This window comes from Sceloporus occidentalis, unplaced genomic scaffold, assembly GCF_023333645.1.
Source record: "Sceloporus occidentalis isolate IW3139 unplaced genomic scaffold, rSceOcc1.0.p SCAF_13, whole genome shotgun sequence".
Taxonomy (NCBI): Eukaryota; Metazoa; Chordata; class Lepidosauria; order Squamata; family Phrynosomatidae; genus Sceloporus; species Sceloporus occidentalis.
The window spans coordinates 6,182,427-6,206,619 of NW_028316993.1; the positions used below are offsets into that span (position 1 = coordinate 6,182,427).

Here is a 24,193-nt window from a genome sequence, read left to right on the forward strand (position 1 = left end):
GTCCCAGAGCCCTAGGGCCACAGTGGGGGGCCCTGGACGCCCTCCTGGGCCTTGGATCCCTCCAGGTCAATGGGGGGGGTCCTCCTAGGTCAGTGGTTCTCATCCTCTGGGCCTCCAGGTGTTTTGGACTTCAGTTCCCAGAAGCCCCAGTCAGTGTGCTCCTTATTCAGGAATTCTGGGAGTTGAAGTCTCACAAGATCTAGAGAACCCGTGTAACAGCTGCCACGACGACTCCTCGCTAAGGAACGATGGGATTTGTAGTCCTCCCGCGGCGCCAGGGCCCTCTGACAGAGTCAGGCCGAGGAGCTCGGAAAGACTACAAACCCCAGAGTGCCTCGGAGCGGGCGCGGCGCCTTTAAGCGCCGGAGGGCCCGAGGGCGGAAGCGAGGACGCGGTTGCCGGGGCAACGGGCGGGGTGACGCTGCAAAGGAGCCCCTCTCCGGCCGGGCGGCGTCCCCATTGGCCGGCGGGGGTCATGTGGCGGCGGCTGCTGCTGCTGCGGCGGGCGTTGGGTCCGCGGCGGAGCCCGGGAGGGAGGGGGGCCGCTCGGAGGCTGGCGCGGGACCAAGACGGAGCCCCCCCGGGTGAGCAATGGGGGCGGGGCGAGGGGCGAGGGGCGGGGCCGCGTGACGTAGGCGCAGGTGGAAGGGCCTCCGGCGGAGGGGGGCGAGTCCGCTTCTTGGGAGCCCCTCTCGGAGCCTCCCACGTGACCCGGGGCTGAGGAGACTACAGCTCCCAGAATCCCTGCTTAAAGCCCTCCCTCAGAAGGACCTTTGGGGGACCTGGGAGCTGCCTTCGCCCCCGGCCCCCTTCAAGGGAGCTTCTCCCGTGGCCTTGGCCCTTCCGCTCTTGCTGGAGGGGGATTCTGGGAGTTGCAGTCCCTCCCAAAGTTAGTCCCGGCTTCGAGTCCCTTCTCTCGCTGCCGCCTGGGATTGTTCGTTCCCTGCCTCCCCCCAAAAGGTAACTTTGGGCAGGCCTTCCGTCCTCCCCCTGTCGCTGGGTGACGGGGGATTCTGGGAGTTGCAGTACCTTCCTTCCTTCCTTCTTGCTGGAGGGGCTGGAGAGTCGCCTTCCCCCTCAAGAAGTGCCTTCTCCCGGTCCCTGAGGAGCCATCGTTCGCTATTTAGGTTGAGGATTGATCATTTGTATCTGTATTTACCACCAGAGCTTTGTTTATTGTTTACATGCATTGTTTGTGTTTAGACTCAGGATGCATAGCTTTAAAAGCAGCAGCAGCAGCAGCAGCAGCATCTGTCTTTGGAGCGCAACATATTAGCATCACGAAGTTGTCAAGGGCTCCGTTGCCTTGTTTTCTGCCTATTCCTTGTCAGTCTACATTTGATTAACGTCTGGCTGAAATCTTCTTTACAAAGAAGTGGTTTGCAAAGCATCCTAGAGACCCCAAAAGGCCCTGATCCAGCCCAGGCCCTCCTTCTGCCCTGCAGGAACTCTCCATCGAGGGCCATCCGGCCTCTGCTTCAAGGCCTCCATGCTCCCCAAGGGATTGTCTTCCACTATCAAGCAGCTCTTATCTCAGGAGCTTCTTCCTAATGTTGACCTGGACTCTCTTCTCCTGGGCTTTGCCTCCGTGGCTCCATTGGGTCCTTCTCTCTGGAGCAGCAGAAAACAAGCTCCCTCCCTCCTCAGCCTGACTCCCCTCCAAATATCAAACATCAAAGTAGGCGAGGCCTGATACTGGCAAAGAATATCCACTTGGGATAATTAGCTCTGGGTTGTTTGCCAGGAAGCAAATATTTGCTCAGGTGGGGCAAGCCCAGTTTCGTGGGAGTCGGAGGCTGCTCCGTCCCGAGATGGAAGTTTTGGGCTGCTTGGGGTAGCCATATACCCCCTTCCGTCCCTTCTGCGTTTGTGGGTCTGTGGAGGAGTGTTTAGAATCGCAGAGCTGGAAGAGACCACAAGGGCCATCCAGCCCAAACCCCGCCATGCAGGACATCTCAGTCAAAGCAACCCTTTCTGGGCAACCCTTTTCTTTTGGGCACAAATCTGGTGGCATTGTGTGTGTGTGTGTGTGTGTGTGTGTGCCCTCAAGTAGTCGGCAAATCTGACAGGGTTTGAGGACTCCTTAGAAGTGGTTTTCCCAGTTTCTCCTCTGAAACGGTATTCATCGGTGGTCTCCCATGCAAGTGCTATCCAGGGCTGACCTTTCTTGGCCGGTAAGATCCGTGTCTGCTGCCTTTCAGGCTCTTTAGTCATTCATGCGCATCACACAACCGTCTCACACGAAAATTCACTTGCAGGTGCTTCTGGTTTCAGATCTGCAAGCCGTAAACAGATGGAGGTATGTTCAGAATTTGATACGGAGGTTTTAGGAATCATTACATAAGCTTTCAGGCAGATTTAAGCCACTGGGGCTCCAAGAGATTAGTTGCGACTTCCCACTCAAAGTAACTTTTGAACAGTTTGGTCTGCCAGCCTGTTTTCCCTTTCCTGGCAGGCAGGTCCTGTTTAACTTCATGGGATGCACTTTGGAGGACACAAGCGTAGGACTTTGCTTTTAAGTATATAAGGTGTAGAAGTAAAGATATATTTCATCTGCTCTGATGCTTCTTCTGCCAGGCTTCATGTGAATTTAGGATGAGATCTTTAACACAATTACTTGCGTTTTAAAAGAGGGAGGATGTCTTCTTGGGTGTGAGGCTGGACTCCTGCCAGTCTTGACAGTTGTGCGCTCACACGGCCGAACCTGTTTTGTTTCGTCTTTCTCCTCTTATTCTTGCTGCTTTTTAACAAGCCATCTTCCCACATCTTTGGTCTTCCTGCTAAAAATGTCAATTTGGATTACATTGATGTGTCTTTGTCGAGTTGCAGACCGAGACGCTTGGTGTGCATTGCCTCCTTACAGTTCTTGCAAGGACATCCCTCTCAGCCTTGGCTTCCTAGGATTCTGTACTGCCTGAAGTTTTTCCTTTATGTAAAGAGGCATTTGGGAACATGAAATAAGACACTCTGAGCTCATCTCCCCTAAAGCAACCACTTTCAGTGCTGCCCACGCTTTTCGGGTTTTATTCTGCCCCAAACACACCGGAACCACACAGACTGGAAAGCGGATCTTGTAAATAAATGAATGCAGGCTGGGCTTCCCTGCAGGAGGACCGTTGAGGACCGCTCAGTTTAGTGATTCCTTTTGGCATAATTATACGCTGCCCAGCCATTTCAGCTTGATGAGTGGCTTATGCAGCCCTGTAAAAGTCTTGTGGAAGGAGGAAAATGCAAAATGAATTTCAACACCTTAACAGTTGTACTGTTTGTTTCTTTATTTTACAAGATGGAAAACATGCCGCTGCTCGTGAAGGGCTTTATATCTGTCTGTCAGCAAACCGGTCCGAACACATGTAAAGTGTCAAGTCAGTTGAAGGGTTTGCAGAGACCTGAGGCACCACATTCCTGACCTGTGAAGCAAGAGTGTTACGGTGCTGGGTGCTTTCTCTCCCCGAGAAACCTCTCCGCACAAACACACACATAGCATTGGCACTCTCCCCGCCCCATCTGCTCTCTGCAGAGGAGGTTGGCACCTCAGCTGCCGGCACAAAGAGAGCTCTGTCGCTTGATAATCTTCCTTCGAGCAGGCATTAGCCCTGGCAGAGCCAAAGGAGATGCTCCCCCATCCTTTCTCTCACTCTTGCGCCTGTGTTTTGTTTCTCCTCTGCTAGAACCCAAAGCTCCAGCATCACAAAAAAAAAACATTTTGGGGAGACTGAGGCATGAAAGATGGGCTGGGGGAAAGCCGGGCTCTGGGCCAATCCCAGAGTGGGCAGGAGATGGGGTGATCGGAGACCTTTGCCCCATGAGTCAGTTGCTCCTTGCGCCAGCTTGACCGCTTCCCCTCTCCCCAGCAAAGGTCAAAGGTTTTGTCCTCCTCCTTTCAGAGAGGAAGGGAGTCCGCAGGGTCACTCGGTGCTGTTGACTCTTCTAGCTGCGAGGATCCTCCCAGCCTTTTCTCCCAGTCCCCTTTCCTTGCCATTCCTGGCCTTTTCCTGGCTCCCCCCTTTCAGCCTCTGCCCCCGGCCTAATCCTGCCTCCTCGGTTCAGCTGGGACTGTTTGCTTTCTAGTTTCCAGAATTGTTGTTTTGTTCACTCTTCCAGCTGCCAAAGCCATGAGTCAGACGGTCCCAAACTCCGGGAACGGTGCAGACCAAGCCCAGGGATGGCGGCCAGGTAGTCTAGCACATGCCATGGATTGTACAGCAGAACCATAGATTTGGAAGAGACCTCAAGGACCACCAGGTCCAGCCCTGCCATGCAGGAGATCGCTGTCAAAACACTCCCAGCCAACTTCTGCTTGAAGACTTCCAGAGAAGGAGGGCCCACTTCACGCGGAGGCAGTTTATTCCACTGTACAAAGGTTCTTCCTCGCGTTTAGGTGGGATCTCTTTTCTTGCAATTTGAATCCATTACTTCAGGTTCTGATCTCTGGAGTGGCAAAAAACCCCAGCTCACTCCATCTTTCGCATGACATCCCTTCAAATATTTAAAGATAGTTGTCATGCCACTTTGCCATCTTCTCTTCTCCAAGCTAAACATATCCTGCTCCCCAAATCATTCTTCAAAGGGCTTGGAGGTTTCCAGACTTTTGACCATCTTGGTCACTTTCGTCTGGACATGTTCCAGCTTGTCCATATCCATGAATTGTGGTGCCCAGAAGTGGGCATAGGATTCCTCCTGGTAAGGTCTGCCCATAGCAAGATAGAGTGGCACTGCTACTTCTTTTGATCTGGACACTGTAGTCCTATTGATAGAGTCCAGAATTGTTCTGGTTTTGGTTCTTGAGCCCTTCAGCCTGAAAGCTTTCCCCTTTCTTCCAGCATTCTGGGTTGATGTGGCTGTTCCCATCTATCAGAGGGAGCCATTTCCATTCACTCCTGCTGTGAGGGAAATGGACATTGTGTTTGTTTTTGTCAGAGAGAGAAGAGCATGGGATTTTCTCCACAGGGATCCACTCAATTCCCTTTTAGGGTCCACTGCACACCTGTTGGTGGTGGTGGTGGTGGTGGTGTGCCTTCAATTCACCTGCCAAATTATGGTGGCTCCATGAATTTCATAGAGTATTTTTAACCAAGAGGTGGTTTTCCCAGTCCCTTCCTCTGAAATACAGCCAATTGGCCCTTGGGATTTCTCCCATCCATGTACTAGCCAGGACTGGACCTGTTTAGCTTCCAAGGCCAGATGGGATCTGGTGCCTTTAGGGAATTTAGGTTTGGGCTAGTTTCTAGGCGTGTGCCTTTAGGTCGTGGGTCGACTTATGGCGACCACATGGATTTCATAGGGTTTTCTGTGGCAAGGAATCTTCAGTGGTGGTTTTGCCTTGCCTTTGAACCAGTTTGTTTTAAATGGATTTAATTCTGCAGATAGGTTAATTGCACTTTAGCTATAACTTTATATAAGTTTTTCATTCTTATGTCTTTGTCCCTGCTTTGTAAATATATCAGTTTTGTTTTGCTTTAAGCTACCTTGAGTCTCGAATTGGGGGAAATGCAGGCTATAAATAAAACAAGAACAGCAGCGACGATAAATGTTCAGCAGGGGATTGCATTCATTTCCCCTGTATAGTAGCCCTGCATGTCTGAGGAAGTGCCTTGTATACCAGCATTGGTCAGATGCCTCCTTCCAGGCGTTGTTGGGACTGCATCTCCCATCAGTCCCAGCCTGCATGGCCAGTGGTGAGAGATGCTGGGAGTTGCACACCAATAAAATCAGGAGGAGCATAATTCCCTGATATATACTTTCCATATTTTACCTCCTGCCCCTCTGTCCTCTCACACACCCACACAAACAGTTGTTTTTCCAGTTTGTGGTAATAAGAAAATGGATTTAACACTGCTATTATTTAAAATCACGCCAATTCAAGTGGTTGAGTCACTATAGAAACTCATCTGCTGCATTGTGTAGTCAGCTCTGCTACTCACCAGCCGTACTGGGCAGCCTGTGAATCTCTGGATAATTTGGGGCTACAGTTCCCATCTTCTCTGACTACTGGCCATGCTGGTAACTGGCTACAATGGGAACTGGAACCAGGCTATAGCCAAAGGGTCACCTGCCACACACATTGCCAGCTGGCCTTCCTCCAAACCAGGTGCTGCAAAAACTGATCCTACTGCTCCTGGAAAGACCTGGGACTACGCATAGGATTGATGGGCCAGTCCCTGTAAGGTGCTGCCATTTTACCCCAGCCCTGAAGGGTCTTTCAGCTTAATTGTTTAAAAAGGAAAAGAAGGTGGAACAAGAAGTCCTGTTGACATGAATAGGCATGAAAAGTATTTTTAAGGCGTTTGGGAAAGGGGAAAGAGAAATAACTTAGTCAACATTGTAATTGCTGGTAGGCATGTCTGACTGACGCAGCCAGAAGGTCAGAAGTTGTGGAGTGGGTTTGTTTTGTGAAAAGGGAGGGGGGACTGAACACACCCCATGTGTAACCTTGCTAGGCACGCTTAATGGGAATGCCTCACCTTCAGATTTGGAAGACTAGGTGTGGATACAGACGTGTGTCTTGTCAGAAGCTGGCTGTTGGAAAGATGAGGCACACATGAAGGCAATGGGGAAGTGTGTGGGTCAAGCGGAAGCAGCCAAGGAGAGGTCTCAGCTGCAGTTGCAGAGGGTTGCACCTGGCAAAGGGGAAGGGAAGGGAGCCTGCTCTTTCTGAGCTGCGGCACAAAGCACCTAAGTATGCTTTCCTTGGGAATTAAGGAATAGTTTCCGGAAATTAGCTTGGGGACTTGATTCTTCCAAAGAGGACTTAGCACCTGCGAGAAATGGAACTGAGCAGTTTTGCAATGTCTGTATTCCTCCAGGGATTGCCCTGGCGTTAGTATGTAAGGGAGCCAGCCAAGTGACCCTTGCGCATCAGGATCCAATACACAATGGCCACCAATGTGTGTCAGGCACTCCCAAAGCGCATTGGGAGACTTACCGGCAACCTGATGCACATCTTCATAATTCACTAGGAGGATTCCTTAGCGCCGCTGCAACATAGCTAAGTCCAGGTAAAGTTTGGTAACATAGACTGCAATAGAGAATTCTAGCCAATTTGTTTAATTGTTCAGCCTCCCTCTGTTAGCCTCCTATACTCCTTCTATTTTGCTTTTTCAAACAAAGCCAGATGACCAGCTGGCATGTAGAGCTACTAGCAGGACAGCCACAGCTCAAAGCAGGGAATAGAGTTTGAGAAATGGTCACCTTTTCCCCAGATGTTGTTAGGCTACAACATCTGGAGCAAAGGTGCTAGATGTCCCAGCCCCTGGTTTAAAACATTGTGGGATCGCTTCCCATCCTTGTGTTCTCTGGGTGACTTGTGGGTTCTTCCGACCGCCAAATAAAGTGCACCCATTTCCTCCCCATCCCAGGGCTCTCTGTCTAAAGGGGAACGCTCCTCAGCAGTCCTAAGTTCGTGTTTACTTCCAGATGAGTTCCCAGGAGCCTTGGGGAATCTAACCACATGTTGACAACTTGACCTTCATCCTGGGAAGCATTGTTGGTCCAGTTGACCTCACTCAGTTCAGTCTCTGCAAAACATAGTCACAAGAGTCCCCACGAAGAGCCAGGGCTCCCTGCCATGGGTGAGGAAAGGGCCCTGTTTGTTCTCTTCCTTTGCTCCAGATCACTTGCTTCTTCTCTTGGGAAACCGACTGGCATCGTTTTGGGTGTTGTTGTTGTTTTTGCAATATCCAGTAAAATTAAATCTGAAAGATTGGGTCAAGGGACTAGGAATCTGCATGGGTTCATCCAGTGAGTTGCAGGATAAAAGAGAAACTATCAAAGTGAACAAATGTTGGATCACAGGCTTCCACGTTTTCATTAAAAGCCAAAGAAGTTGCTAGTCCTCTTGGACTGACAGAAAGGAGGAAGAAACCAAACATGTCTTAGTGTATTTTTAGGAGCACTCAGAAAAAAAATACATTTAAAATTGCATTACGTTGTGTTTAAAAACCTGTATTCTGTGCTCTCCCGACCTCAACCCTATTTGTTGCAGCCTCCAACTTTCCTGACCCATCTTTCCTATCAAAACCTTTCCCTCCTTTTTGAGTCCCTCATCTTCATACAAATAGTTAAGTGGAGGGTGAATGTAGTCAGATCCTTCATCTTGCAGTTGACTTTGGTTCAAGCCGATAACATGCCCAGGCACAGGCAAGGTATATCCTAGCCTTGGAATTTAGGAGTTGGCTGGTGCTGGAATGTAGATCATGTGCCCCAGAATCCCTGGACTTGCAAGGAAGGGAAATGCATGCAAAGGAGGGTGAGTCCCTCCTCTGGCTCTTCTCCTCCACTCTTGCCCACCTTTCTTGCAAACTCAGAGACCAAAGCAAGCTCCCATGTCCTCCTCTCCCCTCCTGAAAGTGGGCTGTCTCCCCTTTGCATGCCATCCTCCCAGGCGGAGTTGGGCTGTCAGCATCCCCAGCGGTCCTTTAAGTTCAGCTGGCAGCAGCCAACGCTCCTAAAGCGACTCAGAACAGACAGCAGTCAGCAACAGGGTGAGTACAGCCCTCTCTGTGCCGGTTTGAAGTGGGAACCGATTTGAGGAACACAGTAGAGCACAGCAGGTTAAAAAAATATAACCTATTAATAAGGAAGTCTTCCCCATCCTTGCCCCATGGAAACATTGGGCAAAACCTTCTCTATGATGCGGGGAGGATGGGACCAGCCTCCCTCACCAGGCTGTTGTGAAGATGTTAGAGGGAATGTGTGCGAACTGCTTTGTAAATGGTTTGGAAGTGGTTTATTTTATCTTTTGTTTTACAAACCTGGTAATTGTAAAAACAGCTGTTGGTATGATGTGAGAGCTGAGTATGCGGAAAGCTCTGTCCTGGCTTTTGCAATCCCAGGCTAGGCCAGTCAGAGTAAGGGGACTAGGTTTTGCCCAGTGCCTTCTTAGCTCTGCCTACACACAGACACACAAACTGTGGAAATAAAGGGAGCCCAAGCACTTCTGTGGGGCAGAAAGAGAGGGCTGTAAAATGCCAGGGAGATGGTTTCAACTAAGCCTGTTGCCTCCCACAACCAGGTGAACTTATTTTTTGGACAGCAGCATTTTTGGACTACATCGCTCATAATCTGCCCAGCCCAACTTTGCCACTGGGAGATTCTGGGAGTTGTGATCCGAAGAACCTGTTTGGCAGTGGACCATCTTATTCTCCTTACCCTTCAACCAAAGATTTACCAGCCAGGTCTTCCTAGAATTTCTTTCTGATCTTCTCTTCCGGCAAAAATAACGGATGTGAGACATCTGGTGCCCATGAGTTGCCTTCAGGGCTTGGGATACGCTTAACATTTTGGATTGCATCTCCCCAAATCGTGGCCTCTGGGGGAATTCTGGGATTTGGAGTTCCAAGAAGGCCAGTCTTCCCAGCTTTCTTGGCTCCATCCATTAGAGGCAGCCCCATCCCGAAGTGTACTTTTACCAAGGAAGAGGGTATGCTAAGCAATGCCTGTTCCATTCCTAGGGCGCTCCGTCAGCACAAGGAGGAAGAGAGGAGGCAGAAGATCCAGGGGGGATGTGGAGAACGTAGTTGAGACAGCAACAGTGAAGCGTAAGTACCGATAGCACTGGGTGAAGGTTCTCTCCCTCCTCAGGTCCCTCTTTTGATGCTCGTCCCCCCATACAGCCCCTGACACTCCTCTGCCTTCCCCCTTTACAGGCCCCCTTGTCTCCGGCGCCATGGACTCCCGGGCCCTCTTCCAAACGCTGCACATGCTGGCGGAGGATAACGCAGCCTTCTTCCGGGACAGTACCTCCGAGACGGGCCAGCGCTTCCTGGCGGCCTTCACTACCATCCGGGAGCACGCCCGGTGCCTGGAGCCTGTCCTGGGCCACTTTGCCACCATCTACCACCTCTTTGACCTGGACGAGCAGACGCCGGCCAATGGCTACCGCAGCCTGGCCCAGACCGTCCGCTGCTGCTTGGCCCACATCATCCACAAGAGCCGCTATGTGGCCGCCAACCGCCGCAGCATCTTCTTCCGCACCAACCACAACTGCGTCGAGCTGGAGGCCTACTGCACTGCCTTGACCCAGCTCCGGGCCTTGGTCTACCTGGCCCAGCGCCTCCTTACTCATAACCGCCCGGGATACCTCTTCAACCATGAGGAACGGGGCCTCTCGGAGCAGTTCCTGCGGGAGTACATCACCATGCAGAAGGGATGCTTCTACGGACGCTGCATGGGCTTCCAGGTGAGGGCTTTGGGGCTGGTGGCTCCCCATGGGGCAGGGGGGACGGTTTGCCGGTCCTCAGCCTTGTAGTCAGTCAGTCATTTCTCTGATTTATACCCCACCTTTCTCCCATCATGGGATTCAAGGCGGTGTGCAGTAATTTAAAACACTGAAACTCAAAACAAAAAGGTATCAATATAAAAGTTAAAGCAGAATTAAACCTGAGTTCTGTTCAAAAGCACAACTTAAAAACACATCAAAAACACATCCAAATAACCATCCCAACCCAACAAAAGCTCCATCTGCCACTGCAAATGGAAAACCAAATTGCTCCTTAAAGATAAAGGTGTTTACCTGCCGGTGGAAAAAGAGTGGGAGCAGCCTCCAAGAATGTCCTCACCAGATTTGCCAGTGATGGTAGTTGGACGGAGAGAAATCCCTCTCCCAGGGATCTTAAAGCTCGGGCAGGCTTGTATAGGGAGAGGCAATGGTCTCATCAGTTCTGACTGGTTATGAGAGAGGCCATGTCTGATTTTCGAAAGGTGTCTTTCCTAGCCTTGCCTGTGTTCCTTTGGACCTGGAGGTACTTCCTGGACCTCATGGCACTTTTAGCTTTCCTTTCCTTTCCTGCTGCCCTCACTCCTGTACCCTTCGAAGGGCATAGCTTAGCCATGCTACATCCTCGACTGCCTCATCTCCCCTTGCAAGAAAGAGGGTCCTGCTAGGAAGACAGCCGGCTGTTCTTCCTTGATCCATTCCAGTAGTGTTCTCCTTGGGGCAGGGATCTGTCACATTACTTATGTGCCTGCCTAACCTACTCTTTTTATTGAGTCTGATATCTTACAGCGCTGCCCAAGCAAATCTCTTAGTCATAATCCTGAAGGAAGCCTGAAGCCTCCCCACGAGAGGCAGGCAAACACCCTTTCCCCAAAAGAAATGTCTGTGTTCTCACAAGAAGTCTTCCAAACGGAGTGAAAAGTCCCAGATTTTGTTCCTGTTCTTTACCATTTTTATGCTGGGTTAAAATAATATATATACCCGGTGAGCTGGTACAAAAAGTCTCTGAGCATGCCAGGAGCAGACAGAGAATATTCTGGGACAAACAAAGTGTGTCTCGCTCTCCAAAATAAAATTGGATAGAACAGGAACACAGTCTGGGACGTGCTGGTCTTTTTAATGTGTCTGGTTGCATCCTCAGTCCTTTTCGCACTGCACAATTACAGTGCTTTGACAGCACTTTAGCTGCCTTGGCTCCATCCTACAGGCTGCTGGGATTTGTTGTATTTGTGAGGTATTTCTAACCCTTTGCCAGAGAACTCTAGTTCTAGGCTGCAAATCCTGGGGTGCAGATGTGGCAGGTACGTCACATTACTTATGTGCCTGCATAACCTCCTTTTTAAAAATGGATTCTGTAGTGCAGTGCGGAAGACACCTGTGTTTCCACCAGCTGTCCAACCTTCCTGCCCTGTTTTCTCCCCAAAAGCAAAGCTCCAAAGTTGGTTAGAGACCTTAGCAAGGCCTCCCTGTTCCAGAACGCTAGCCCTGGCCTTCCCCTTTCTGTCCGCCACCTTTCCACGCAGGCTGCTGCGGTGGCCTTGCTGGTTTTGTCCTTGAGCGGCGATGCTGACGGTAATGTGATCCCACTTCCTCCCAGTAGCCCTCCCACAAAAAGACGCTTGCCCTGCCATCCTCCAGCCCCATTGGCCAGGTTTGACTATGGATCTCAGCTGCCTCTCCATCTGGTCCCAACCAGGGTCCTTCCTGGCAGGAATGCCAGAGTCACTTAGTGTAGACCTTGCTCTTTCCCTCTGCAAACAGCTTGCTTTGTTTCTCAGCTGGTGCTGTTAAAGGTTGATTCTCCCTTATCCAGAATTCCATAATAATAATAATAATAATAATAATAATAATTTTATTTATTTATTTATTTATTTATATCCCACTCTTCTCCCAAGACTGGGACTCCAAAAACCCAAAATATTCTAAAATCCAAAGTTCAGGTCAGTCTAACTGTACAAAACATTTGATTAAATTAAACTGTCCATACAGTTACATCAACTTTAAAAGCATACCTATTTTAAAAAGCAACACGTACAGACAATGCAATATACAGGTTGGAGCATCTCTAATACAGAATTCTGGAAACCCAAAAGAAGTGTGTCATATAAGGGGTACATAGCCTGAATCACTAAAAGCCCTTTTGACATAAAGAGTCCGTTCCAAAGGCCTCTTGAATTTTTTCTTTTAAAAAACAGTCTTCAGTTGGTGTCCAAGAAGGTCACTGTGGAGGGTGCCATTCCAGCCTCTTTAGGAAGTGAGTTCGAGGTAGGAGCAGCCACCATAAAGACCCTGTCTCTCCCATCTCCCCACCAGATGCACCTGTGAGACTGAGGGACTCTGCAAAAGATTTCAAAATGCAGGCATACTCTTATGGCTGAATATCGTTCCCTCCAATAACCTGGACCTGAGCCATACCTTACCATCAGTACTGTTTCCCTTCCAGTCTGTTTTGTGAGCCAGCTTGCCCTTCTCTGCCTCAGCTGGGATGGAGAAGATAGCCTGGCTTGTGAAGGGAGGAAGGCATGGCTCCCCTGAGCATTAATAGTGTCCTCTTGCTTCACAGTTTGCTCCCTCAATCCGGCCCTTCTTGCAGACCATCGCCATCAGCCTCGTCTCCTTCGGGGAAAATTACAAGCGTCACGTTTCCGGCATTGGTGAGTCATGGGACCTTATAGAGTCATAGGCCCAGAGAGTTGGAAGGGACCCCAAGGGCCATCAACCCCATTTGCCAGGTGGAGTACACAATGAAAGATGTCCATCCAACCTCTGCTTAAAGACTTCCAAAGAAGGAGAAGGCCCATTGCCTTCTGAGGCAGCCCATTCCACTCTCAAGCAGCACTTGCAGTAAAAAGGGTCTTCCTAATGTTTAGGTGGAATCCCCTTTCTTATGATCTGAATCCACTGGTTTGTTTCCGTCTCTGGAGCATCAGAAAACAAACTTGCTCCATCTTTTCCATGGCATCTTTTAAGATATTTAATGTTAGATGTGATGTCGCCTCTTAGTCTTCTCTTCTCGAAGCTAAACATACCCATGTCATATTGAGGCTGGAACAAGCTTATCCAGAGCAATGGATTCAAATTGTGAGAAAGGAGATTCCACCTAAATGTTGGGAAGAACTTCCTGATGGTAAGAGCTGTTCCATTGTGGAATTGACTGCTTGGGCCGGGATTGACTCTTCTTCATTGGAGGTCTTTAAACTCAGGTTGGATAACCGCTTTTATGTCCCACATGGCTGGGGATGGCCCTTGGGGTCCCTTCAAAACCTATGATTCCATGAAATGTATTTTTTGTAGATGGTGTATGCCTCCAAGAATCAGAAAGGTTGTTGGGAATGGAAAAGAAGAGCATAGTTGCAAATGTTTTTAAATCGGGTTTAGATGTAAACACAATGACATTTTACTCTGCCCAATTGTAACAGCATTTGACTATGTGCAATAAGGATTCTCTTTCACAATATTTGAAGTTAGGAATTATTTTCTTCACAGTGTAAGTTTACATCAGTTCAGGAATTACTCTTTGTAGTAATAACGATTATGTTATATTAATGATGAAATAGAATGATAACAACAACAGCAGAACTGAAGGCAAAGAGAGGGAAAAGATTGTTACATATTGAGGCTTGCTAACGGTTCCAGTAAGAGAAGTTCCTATTGGATTGACAAAGCATCTGAATGAAATCACTATAGATAAGATCACAATAGCACCATTATCAAAAATGACACAACTTGGGATAGGCCATGTTATTGTCCTGCAACACCTCACTGAAACCTGGATCTTGGACAGAATCCAGATCATTAAGGGTCCAAAACTCAGTCAGGAATACCTGGTAAGTGGCAAAACTGGAATAACAAATAATATTACTAATCCACTGTCCTTTGTAATTCCTTGTAGTAATCGGTGTTTGCATCGCATGCAGTAATTCCCTGGACTAAATAGAGTGTGTGATTTAGTTATGAACAGCCTATTGGAGTCTATATCTGTCCCCAGCCATTAGCCTAACAGATGATAATGGCCTCTGACTGAGGGCATCAAAGGTCTGTTTTTAGAGCACAGTTCAAGCCAGGAATGATTCCCCTCGAAGAATCAGTTTGCATCAAAGCAGGAGTAAGCGTTTGCGGCAAAAGTCAAATATTATTAATTACGAAAGAATGTTGTTGCTAGCATGAACAATTATGTTAGACTCATTGTAACTAGAGAGCCAATAGCCAATGCCCTGGGAGAGACAAGGTGGTGTAGTGGTTCGAGTGCCGGAGCAGGACTCCTTCAGGAGAGGAGGGTTCGAATCCCTGCTCAGCCCAGTGGTTGGCCTTGGGCAAGTCACGCTCTGTCTCTCAGCCTCCTCTGAATAAATCTTGCCAAGAAAACCCTGCAGTAGAGTTTCCTCAAGTCTGAGCTGATTTGAGAGCACCTTACAAGAACAGCAACAGCAGCAATTAATTATTGCAATTCCTAATAAGTAATTAGTATTTGGCTGGCATCCTGTAATTCTAGCATCTAATTAGGGTGCATTACTCAATTGCCAAGAGGTGATCTGGCTTCACTCCTTGTACCTAGCCATGTTGTAGGTGTCACAGCCAAAACGTACAATGCCTTCCTGCCTTGTTTGTCCTCAAAACAGAATGCAGCCCCTTTCTTGACCTGAGGCCTGCCCTGAGCTGTGACTTGTCACCCACTCACCCTTCTCTCTTTGGCTCCTCTTTCCCTGCCTTTGCGCATGGACAGGTGTGGCAGCCAGCTCGCTTTTCACCAGCGGGAAGTTTGCGATCGATCCTGAGCTGCGCGGGATGGAGTTTGAGCGCATCACTCAGAACCTGGATGTCCATTTCTGGAAAAGCTTCTGGAATCTCACCGAAATGGAGTTGCTGGCGGTGAGTCCTGCTGCTAAGGTTGGGAAAGACCATGGCGTTTGGGAAGTGCCTTTCCTACTAAGAAGGTAGTAAGAGGATTGGGGTAAGCAAGGAAAAGGTGTTCTCGGTCAGAGTTTAAGAAAATTACTTATTGGGATTGGTCATCACAAATTCGACTTTGACTTATGGTGCCTTTTCAAATGAGAGACCTCCAAGAGATCCAGTTGTTAACAGTCCTGCTTAGGTCTTGCAAATACAGGACATCTGTGGCTTCCTTGACTGAGTCAATGCATCTGTAATGTAATCTGTAAATTCCTACCGCCTTCCACTTTTCCTAGCAATATTGCGTTGTGAACTGTTCAAAATACAATAGCATCATTTGAGTCACCTTGATTTCTAAGGCAATCTGCAGTAGGAATTTACACATTGCAAATATATCTTTACACTTCTGAAGCGCTTGATGATTTTCATTGCTACCTGTTTCCTTCTCTGCAGTCTCTGGCCAGCATGGCTTCTTCCCAGGTCCGGCTCTCCAGGGCACTTTTGGTGCCCCCTCATTCCTTCGACCTGCCTCTGGTCGCTGACCCCAAGCTGACGGTCACCATCACACCCCCAGTGGCCCACACTGGGCCAGGACCGGTCCAGATGAGGCTCATCTCCCATGAGCTGCGTGAAGGACAAGTAAGAAGTCATGAACACCTGTGTGATGGTTTGGGCCTTGTCCTTGTCTGGAGATATCAGTTCAGGATGGTCACAGGCCCAGAGGTTTCTGGGCCTAAACCTGAGACCTAGACGCAGCCCACAGTGATCTTGTTAGTATTATGTACTAAGTACCACTACCACTGCTCACAGCTTGTCATTCAGACACACATGTTTTCCCTGTCTGGGAATAAATACAGAAATCTTAAGTAAAGGGGCTATTCCCAGATCTAGGTGGATTATTCCTTCTTATTAGGGAGATGGGATAAGGAAGCTAGCCAGAAGGTGGATGCAGAGCAGAGCAGAGCAGAGGGTGAATCCTGACACCACAATGACTGGGAGGGGAGGAGGAAGCCAGATATATACGTAGAGGGTCTTTGCAAGCTGTAGCACCAAATCAATTAAACCTTGCAGATTGTAGGAAGCTGCTGTTTTACTAATGGAGCTGGAATTTTGCACTTTTGTCTAATAACCCACGGAAATTGGAGACTCAGGGTCATGTGCTGAGATCAGGATGCCCTAGTTATGTCTGAACCAAGCTCACATGTAAATTTGTAAAGCTTAGAGAGAAAGCAGTCAGTCCTGTGATTTCTCCGCCATCTATGCCCTGGAGGGATACATTTCTAGGAAGAAAAGATGGTATGGTTTGTCAAAGGAGCCCTTGAGATTACAGAGACCTGGCTGTTGGCACCGCTGCCAGGAGACGCAGGTGGATGCCAGCTGGGTACCCTGCTACCTATATACTGCCTTTTCTCCTGCACCTTCTCTTTCTCTCCCTCCAGGATAGTGAGGAGCTGATGAACCTGATGCGTCCGGAGGGCACCCTGGCCCTGGAGCTGCTCTGGAAGGCCAAGCCCTTGCCACGCTCGCCTTACCTGGTGGTGCATTTCCACGGAGGCGGCTTTGTGGCCCAGACTTCCAAGTCGCATGAGCCTTACCTGAAGTCCTGGGCCCAAGAGCTGGGGGCCCCCATCCTCTCCATTGACTACTCACTGGCCCCCGAAGCCCCCTTCCCCAGGGCCCTGGAGGAGTGCTTCTATGCCTACTGCTGGGCCCTCAAGAACTGCCACCTGCTGGGTAAGGAGCCGAGGAGCACAGGAGGAGCGGGGAGAGACGTGGCGCTGGGTTCAGGTCTCCATCCCAACTGCTAAGACCCATCCTAGCTGATCTGAGGAAGCTGCCTTTTTCCTGAAGCCAACCTTGGCTCTGTCTAGCCCTGCAGAGGGGCAGTTCTTTAGTGTTTTAACTTGGACTGTTTTAAATTTGTAAGCCGGCGTGAGTCCCTGTACTTGGAGGAAGACAGGATGTTGTTGTTGTTGTTGTTATTGTTATTATTATGACTCCCAGCCCTCCCCAGAGTCAAAAAACAATTTTCAAAACTCCCCAGAAACCCTCAGATTCCCCTCTTGGAGGTTTGAGAGCATTTTCACCACATTTTTGGGCTGAGGAAATGCCTTTTTAAAAAAGAAAACCAGGAAATAGTGTTGCCAGGTTTTCAAAATAGCACAAAGGACGGTTGAAAGTCACAACATGCAGATTTGGCAAACAGGAAGTAGCTGTGGAGAACAACTTTGTGTTCTGCCTAAAGACCAGCTGAAAGTATTGATTTCATGAAACAGTGCGTTCATCTATAAAATCCACAGGCCATTCACATTCATAAATTGCAAGATGCAGACGTTTTTGTCTTTATGAAGGGCCCATACTACAAAATACAGAATTATTATTATTATTAGATATTCTCTTTACTTTATTACAAATATTCCAGTAAAGTAGCTTTCACATGAAGCTTTGAATGTGTTTGAATGTAATATGATAAACCAAACATGCTAAATCATAGAATCATAGAACTTTAGAGTTGGAAAGGATCCCAAGGGACATCTAGTACAACCCGTTACTATGCAGAAATCCACAACTGCAGCACTATTCTTCCTATTATTGATTTTTAAATAAAACATCAACTACAGTGGGCCCTTGCCTTGCGCGGTGGATCCATTCCAGATCCCCCCGCGTAAGGCAAATTTCACCTATGCTCAAGCCCCATTCATTCGAATGGGGCTCGTGTGCAGCGGCGCGGGAGCACGCAGGGCGCCACAGGCACGCACCCCATTCATTTGAATAGGATGTGCTGCCCCTTGCGCCTCACGCGCTCCCCACAGCTTGAGCACATACACTCAAGTCCGCGTAAAGCACGCCCGCCTATAATGCGGGTGCACTGTACTGTGCTTTACACACATTCCACAATACATCCACACTGAAAAATGTCCCATTAACTACAGTAACATTCATAACATTGACTTCCTATGTCTCTTGAGTTCCCGAGACCTGATTCACTTATTATTCTTGTCTTCTGATTTTTGTTATCTTCTAGTAACTCAAACAGTGACTTATTTTCATAATTCAGAAAATGAGATTATCCTCATTAAACATCAGCACCTTCATCTTAGTTAACGCTTCCAACTATCTCTGCAAAGAGTTACAATCAGAGCCCATTGGTTCTCTGCCTCTTTCACATCCATGCCATTTAGATAGATTCCCATCCAACCTCTGTTTCAAGACTTCCAAAGGTGGAGATAACATTATTTAGAGCATTGGATCAGAAAACATTTATTTAGAACAGTGGTCTCCAGACTGTGCCCTTTGATTTTGGACTTAAGTTACCAGAAGACGCAGTCATATTGGCCAATAGTCTGGGATTCTGGGTTCTGAAGTCCAAAACCCCTTAAAGAGCAGAGTTTGGGGACCACTAATTTAGAACATTAGGGAAATTTCCAGTTCTACTTTTACTGCCCCTGTTTGACTTCTCTGGGTTCTCCTGCCCCAATATCTCCACTGACTCTGACTCTCCCTTCTCCCTTCCCAGGCTCCACTGCCCAGAAGGTGTGCCTTGCAGGAGACAGCGCCGGCGGGAACCTGTGCATCACTGTCTCCATGCGAGCGGCGGCCTTCGGGATCAAGATGCCAGACGGGATCATGGCAGCCTACCCAGCCACCCTTATGCAGGCCTCGGCTTCGCCCTCCCGCCTCCTCACCCTCCTTGACCCACTCCTGCCTCTCAGCGTCTTGGTCAAGTGCCTCAGTGCCTATGCCGGTGAGGAATGGGGACTGGAACCAGGGAAGTTGTTCTGGGTGCAAGGAAGTGGGATGCAGATGGAAGGAAGCACAGCAGAAAGGAAAGTCAGTTGTGTGTTTGGGAGGAAGCCAAAACATAACTTAGAATCACAAGGCCTAAAAAGAGCTGTGTGTGCTTGACAAGTAAGAGAAGTAAAGGCAGATAGTGATGGAGGAACTGATGTGTCTATGTGTTTTCCTTGTCCCCTCTCTGTGCCCCACTGTCAAGGGATGGAGCCAGAACCACCAGAGGACCCCACTGTGGAGAAACTGGGCCCCATAAACATGGTGTACCGAGACACAGCCCTGCTCTTCCGAAATCTGCGCCTCAGCGCCTCGTCCCTGTTCGGCTCGGTGGTGGAGAATGTGGGCAAGGTCAACGGATCTGGCGGAGGCACTGGTGGGAAAGCCTTCTGCCTGGACTCTTCTCTATCTTTCCCCACTCTTTCCTTCCCCCCTTCCTCTCTCATCCACCTTTTCTCCACAGAGCATGGCCCTTTCTCATGGTGCCTTGGGCGCCCCTTGGTCCGGCTGCTCTCCATGTTGTCCTTGGCACGCTTCTTCCGATCCCAGGGCCCATCTCTTACTAACCCGGCAGGTGGTAGGCGCAGCCTTTTTTGCCCCTAAGAGCATGTGCTGCTGCTTGAGCCAAGATGATAGGGGCATCTGGCTGCGTCATTGCTCTTGGCTCTCCCTGACTATCAAGACGCAAGTGTGGCCGCCAGCAGCTGGCATCTGTTGGTGGCATAAGGACTAGGACCAGCCTAGCAGGGCTTACAGAGGGGGAAGGATGATGGGGGTTTTGCTGTCTCTGCATGGCATTGATGAACAGATTTAGAGCAGGAGGGACAGTGAAAAAGGCAGGGGACAGTTTCCAGCCCCTTGACCACTTCTACAGGCCACATTCAGGCACAATGGAAGTGGCATCACATCAGTTCTGGATGCCATTCTGGCCTATTTTTGACCTTTTTTCTCCCCTTTTCAAGGGATTGGTGGATCTAAGAGAGGGTTATGCAAATGCCCAATTTGTGGAAAGCTTTCCCCACCTCTGCTTCAGGTCCAGACCTAAAACTGTACAAAACCCCATTCATCCTTCTGCTCAGAAAGCTACACTTCTGCAACTGGACTGTGATATGCAAGTAGACTGTTGTTATTGTTGTTGTTGTTTGGTGCCCATTTTACATGATTGCATGTGGGCTTCGGCTTTTTCAGCAACACAGTGAATAGGTAGGATGTTTTGATCTGGTAGTGGAAGGACACCTCCATTGGTGAGAGTATTCCATAACTGGGGTGCCACAGCAGAGAAGGCTTTCCAACTGGGGCATCATAATGTTGGGGCTGGTTGAGAAGAAAGGCTCAGAAAGCTGAGTATTGCAGAGATGGAAGTGGGGGGCACAAGTCAACAGCACTGGCCTTCATTTCCTGTTGATCCTCAAATGGGAGAGGCAGGATAAATATTTATTGCTTGTTTGTTTGTTTGTTTCCTCCTTCCCTCTTCTCTTGATGTTCTCTGGCACACAGAATCCATGAGGAAGAGCATCTCAGAAGTGGGCCTCAAGTCCAAGTTGCATGGCAGTTTCAATGAGTCCCGCAAGAGCCAGACCTGCCAGGACCTGTCCTGTTCCTCCGACGCCCCTCCAGACCCAGCACACGACCCTGGCCAAAAACACCAACCCGGCTTCTTCCTGAATGACGGTCAGCAAGAAACAGCAACCACCAGCACCCACAATGGACTGACCTTTCCTGATGGTTTCCAGCCCATCCGCTCAGCCCAGCCAGCCACCTCCCTCCCCCTGGAGCTCTCACCCATCGTCAGGAACCCCTTCATGTCTCCCCTCCTGGCCCCAGATGCGATGCTGAGGGGGCTTCCCCCCGTCCACATCGTGGTGAGCATTTGGGGCAAGAAGGGGGGAGGCCATGGGGCTACTGGCTGACAGGCGCAGTTGGGAGCAAGGCCCAGGTGCACCCATGTTATCCTTCTGGCCTGATCCAGGCAGCATTTTCTTTCCTTTTGGTGAATCTGAAAGGGAGGGAGTCCCATAGCTGGGGGGCAAGCAGCTCTAGGAAATCCTATTGCTCTGAGCAGAGATCCCTTGTTGTGTGTACTCACAGTCAGTCATTATGTTAGAAATCCTATCCTGGCATATGGGAGGTTGTGGTTTTCTCTCTGAGGCAAGAGGTAGAAGACTGTGGTCCCCCAGAGGTTGTGGTTTTTTTGAACTGTGACTCCTATAATCCCCACAACTGACACCTCCATTGGTTATGATGCATGGGGCAATGGGAGTTGTAGGCCAAAATTATCCAGAGTGATACATGTGGTCCTGAGCTATATATGTATATTATATTACATATATTCAATTCTTTTTGTTTTCCTTCCTCCTTTCTGTTCTTTCTTCTTTCCTTCCTTCCTTTCCTCTCTCTAGGCTTGTGCCCTTGACCCCATGCTGGATGACTCCGTGATGTTTGCCCGGCGCCTGCGGGCAATCGGACAGCCCGTCACCTTGCGAGTGGTGCAGGATCTGCCCCACGGCTTCCTCAGCCTCTCCCAGCTCTGTCGTGAGACGCGCCAGGCTACCTCCATCTGCACAGAACTCATCCGTGAAATCCTGGTGCCCCCAGATCAGGACTCTCCACCGCCCGCTGCTCCCACGACCTCATCCTCCCATCGCAAGCATCGCAAACTGGAGCGTACCCTTCACACCGGACCCTCAACCAGTCAGTCCACCCACCACCACTCAGTCCCGGAGGACACAACAGGGACTGGGCAGGAGAAGTCTGTCGGTGCTGCTTCTACAGAGAGCGGCATCCCATCTGGACCCGGGGTCAAGATGTCCACCAGCAGCCAGCATCTCCGCCGTGGGAGCGGTTCCTCGGGAGGCCCTCCAGGCAAGAGCAAAGAGATGCCCACCCCACCGCCTGGTCCTGCCCTGGCTGTCACCCCTGGACAGGACTCCAACCCCACAAGTGGCACAGTAGGCCGGGGGGTAGGGGCCTAAGGAGCCCCCCACTCCAAATGCTTCACTAGAACAACTGGGTTTGAGACTGTGTGTGTGTCTTTCTGTCTGTCTCTGTGAATGGCGTGGCTTCCGTTTGAGGTGGAAATCCCTCTTGGTGCTTCCCATCCTCCTCCATTTTGGCAATGCCCGAGCACAATGGCATTCCTTCTGCCAACATCGGCCGGGGGAGCGTGGAGGGGGTGGGTGGGACCCCACTTGCTATCTGGGGGGAGGCTTTTGTCCCAGATTCCCCATCTCTCGAAATCCTGTTTTTACTCTCTTTTAAAAACATTGCAGAGAACTCTGCAGCCGGTGGTACCTCCTCATGGTCTTGGGGTTGGTGCGCCGGCCACGTTAACGCTCCAGCGGTCCTGATCCTTTCCTTACATTCCCCCACCCCACCGCCTCATAAAACACTCCAGTGTTACCTGGATGAGGAGGGGCTGAGTTGGGTGCCTGATTCAGTTCACTCCTTGGCACAGAAAGCACAAAAACTCACCCACCTTTGGGGTTTTAATTTCCAAGGGGGGCAGGGAGAGGTCCTCCCATCACCGCTCAAGCCCCCCCTGAAAAGCACTATGCATCCTTCCCCGCATTTGCACAATAAAGGGTCAGCAGCCACTGCCCTCCTGGACGGGGGTCCCTGACCACCCCTTTCCAGTCTCCGCCTTCCTTTGGGGTGCATGCTTACTTTGCACTGTGACCTCCCCCCCAAAATGATCTGCCCCTGACACCTGCCCACCCCGACCCAACCCAAGACCCTCCTCTCTTTTGCCTTTTATTGCTGCTGCTATGAACCAAATTTGGGGTCGGGGAGCAGAGCAGGTCATGGATGCTCCTCTGCTCCCGGGAAGGGCTGCGCGGCGTTCCCTCTCTGCCTTTCTCTGGGGGGGGGGAGCAAAGCAGAGGAGGGGAATACATTTATTTTTGTAAATAAAAAACAAGCCAGTTTGATTTCGAATGAAGGGCTCTCTCTTTCTCTCTGAGGTCCTTAATGAAGGGTGCGATTTAAGCAGTCTTGGAAGGTATGCATGGTGGATGTAGACCCTGCGAGTTCCAGAGCGGAGTGTGTAATTGCTCTGCAGCCATCCTCCATTAAATTCCCATGCAGGGGAAAGGAGGCAACCCCGCAGCCATCCAGGGCCAGGCACTCGCATCTGGCAACCCAAACAAAGGGGAATTTGCTAAAATCCCCACTTCTGCAACCGCATTAAAAGCACAGGAACCTTCATTGTACTTCAGTATGGCCTCCCCAGCAGCATGCCTAGCTCTGTGTTTACACTGCGGGATTCATGTGGTTTGCCACCACTTCAACCGCCGTGGCTCAGTGCTCTGGGATTCTGGGGTTTGTAGTGAGATCTCTGCAAAGGGAACTCTGCACCACAAATGGGAAGACTCCATTCAGGGTCCCTTGTAGCACAATCCAGTTGCAGCTGTATCTCGGTGAAGACGGTGCATCCCTGGGCTTTTCGTCTTTGGTACCAGAATAAGAAATGAAATGGGACCTTAGTATCTACTGGGGTTTGGTTCCAAGACCCATGGATACCAAAATCCACAGATGCTCAAATCCCATTACGCACAATGGGGTAGTAAAATGGTATAACAAATAGAATGGCCAAGTCAAGGTTTGCTTTCTGGAACTTTTCTTGGAGGAATGGGGATATATTTAAGGAATCCATGGCTGCAAAATTCGTGGGTATGAATAAGGATCGGTTCCTTCACTGGAAAAAATAAAGAGCATCCATGGACTTTGCCAGGTTCAAATCCCCTCTTGGCTACGGAAACCACTTGGGTACCTTTGGGAAAGTCATCCTTGGAAGAAGGCAAAGTGTCTGAACAAATCTTCCCAAGAAAAGCATGCAATAGGTTTGCCCTAGGCTTCCCATAAGAGCATCTGTGTATATAGGACTATGACTGTAGAGACCAGAGTTCGAATCCTTGCTCTGCCATGAGACCCAATGGGTGACCCTGGGCATGTCACACTCTCTCAGCCTCAGAGGAAGGCCATGCATTCAAACCTCTGAATAACTCTTGCCAAGAAAAGCAAAGCATGCCATAGTTTTGCCCTAAGGTTGCCCTAAGAGTTCTTGTCTTATGTGCCAGGTCTCTGGCTTCTTTGCAGTCAATAATAATAGCAGACTGCTCTGCCCAGGACGGCTTTTATCCTCCTTGTCTCAAAGCCAGGATTAAATTCATAACGTGCCGCATTAATGATTGCATAAGGATGCAATCCGAATTCTGCCTTAACAGAGGTCATTTTTGCAAAAGGCAAGGCAGTAACAAACTGCATCGTTTCTGCAGTGCAGACCATGTGTATCCTTTTGGA

At 49.6% G+C, this 24,193-nt stretch overlaps 1 protein-coding gene across 6 annotated transcripts; it reads left to right on the forward strand.

The window, feature by feature from the left end:
* Nucleotides 1-461: 461 nt before the first annotated feature.
* On the forward strand, nt 462-22,810 carry LIPE (lipase E, hormone sensitive type). 6 transcript variants are annotated; one of them, XM_089479355.1, is made up of 12 exons: nt 506-584; nt 4,105-4,381; nt 9,453-9,539; nt 9,648-10,180; nt 12,780-12,870; nt 14,940-15,085; nt 15,560-15,745; nt 16,546-16,840; nt 18,624-18,851; nt 19,101-19,271; nt 20,393-20,757; nt 21,295-22,810. In XM_089479355.1, the coding sequence occupies exons 2-12, from the start codon at nt 4,189-4,191 to the stop codon at nt 21,865-21,867; spliced, it is 2,868 nt and encodes a 955-aa protein (XP_089335481.1). In that variant the 5' UTR covers nt 506-584; nt 4,105-4,188; the 3' UTR covers nt 21,868-22,810. The 6 variants fall into 6 exon arrangements, with proteins under 6 accessions (XP_089335482.1, XP_089335481.1, XP_089335485.1 ...); XM_089479356.1 differs by lacking the exon at nt 4,105-4,381 and having other exon boundaries at nt 462-584; XM_089479359.1 differs by lacking the exons at nt 506-584; nt 4,105-4,381 and adding an exon at nt 777-960.
* The last annotated feature ends 1,383 nt before the right edge of the window (nt 22,811-24,193 follow it).